General features: G+C 63.7%; 1 protein-coding gene across 1 annotated transcript in view; it reads right to left on the reverse strand.

The window, feature by feature from the left end:
- Positions 1-1,514, reverse strand: part of ATP1B2 (ATPase Na+/K+ transporting subunit beta 2) — a 19,702-nt gene continuing 18,188 nt past the window's right edge. The window contains exon 6 of the mRNA XM_032794537.2: positions 1-93. Coding sequence (XP_032650428.2) covers positions 1-93 — 93 coding nt within the window. The remainder of the gene's footprint in view (positions 94-1,514) is intronic.

Consider the following 1,514-nt stretch of genomic DNA (forward strand, 5'->3'; position numbering starts at 1 on the left):
TCATTTGCAGAAGACATCGGACCAGCTCAGAGGCCGGGGGGATGGTTGTTCTCCTTGACTGTCGAAGGCCAGGCCAGACGTCACGGTCTTCATCTGCAGCAGCGGAGATAGGAGGAGAAGCCTGTTTCCTTTCCGGGTCACTCAGTGGTAGATTGGATGTCCCCAGGGGGGGCAAAAACAGGAGGGGTTTTTTGTGAACAAGTTGGTCAAACCCTGGGTTGACTTCTCCTGCCTCAGGTTGGGCAAACGTGAGGTTGACTTGTCTGGACTGACGTATCTTGTCTCAGCCTCTGGCCCCCGATTCTCCTGCCCATCTCCCCGCCCCCCCACCTGTGGCTGGCCCACGGGTGTCCTCGTATGAGGGGCTCTGTTAGACAAAGGGGGGGGGGACCCTGGCTCCCCCATCCTGCCTCCCCGGGGGGGTTTCTGAGCCTATTCCGTTTTCTATCCCCTGTCATTCCCGGATCTGCCACAGGGGGGCAGGAGCGCACTGCTACTTCGCCCCCGCCCCCCCGCCATTCAACACAAGGACCTGGCTTCATGAATGGGGACGGGGGTGAGGGGGGAGAAAATGTGTGTGTGGGGGGAGGTTGGAGCTGCCAGTGTGTCCCTGTGTAGCATCCTCTTCAAAGCAGGGACAGCCCCCCCCCCGCAGCCTGTGGGGGGGAGGGGGCATGTTCTCAAGGCCCTGAGTGGGGGGGGGAGGGCTGGGTGATGGAGGGGCGCTCCTGGGGCAGGGAGGGGGCAGCCATCCAAACCCTCCTCCCCTTCAGAGCAGGGACACCCCCCTCAATCTGTAATTACAGGCTTAAGGAGCTTGTCTCAAGGGGGGGGGCAGTACAGATCTCCTCCCCCCGCCCCAACGGCCCATGGCTCAGGCTGAATGGGGTGATGGAAATCTCAAGCCAGCTGGGTTGAGGCACCGCCTCACGCTTTGTGTGGGGGGGCTCAAGGGATGAATGAGCCCAACTCCCCTCCACCTCCAATTCCTGACCCTCGGTGCCTGCCAAGTCCTCAGCTCTGCCAGGAGCGGACTGGAAATTTCCTCTGTCCCCTTCCACTGACCTTGAACCGGATCCCACTCCTGCCACCAGGTGGCGTGGAGACAAGATGCCGGCGGGGGGTGGGGGAAGAGCGTAGAGCTATGTCCCTCCCCCAGCTGCCGTCTCAGCCACCCATGGAGCTAGAACCCAGGAGTCCTGGCTCCTAGCCGCCCCTGCTCCCACCCACCAGCGCCCACGCCCCTCCCAGAGCTGGGGAGAGAACCCAGGAGTCCTGGCTCCCAACCACCCCTGCTCTAACCCACCAGCCCCCCTCCCCTCCCAGAGCCGGGAAGAGAACCCAGGAGTCCTGGCTCCCAGCCCCCCCCTGCTCTAACCACCAGCCCCCACTCCCCTCCCAGAGCTGGGAAGAGAACCCAGGAGTCCTGGCTCCCAGCCCACCCTGCTCTAACCACCAGCCCCCACTCCCCTGCCAGGGCCAGGGGGAGAACCCAGGAGTCCTGGCTCCCAGCC

This window comes from Chelonoidis abingdonii, chromosome 11 (assembly GCF_003597395.2).
Source record: "Chelonoidis abingdonii isolate Lonesome George chromosome 11, CheloAbing_2.0, whole genome shotgun sequence".
NCBI lineage: Eukaryota > Metazoa > Chordata > Testudines > Testudinidae > Chelonoidis > Chelonoidis abingdonii.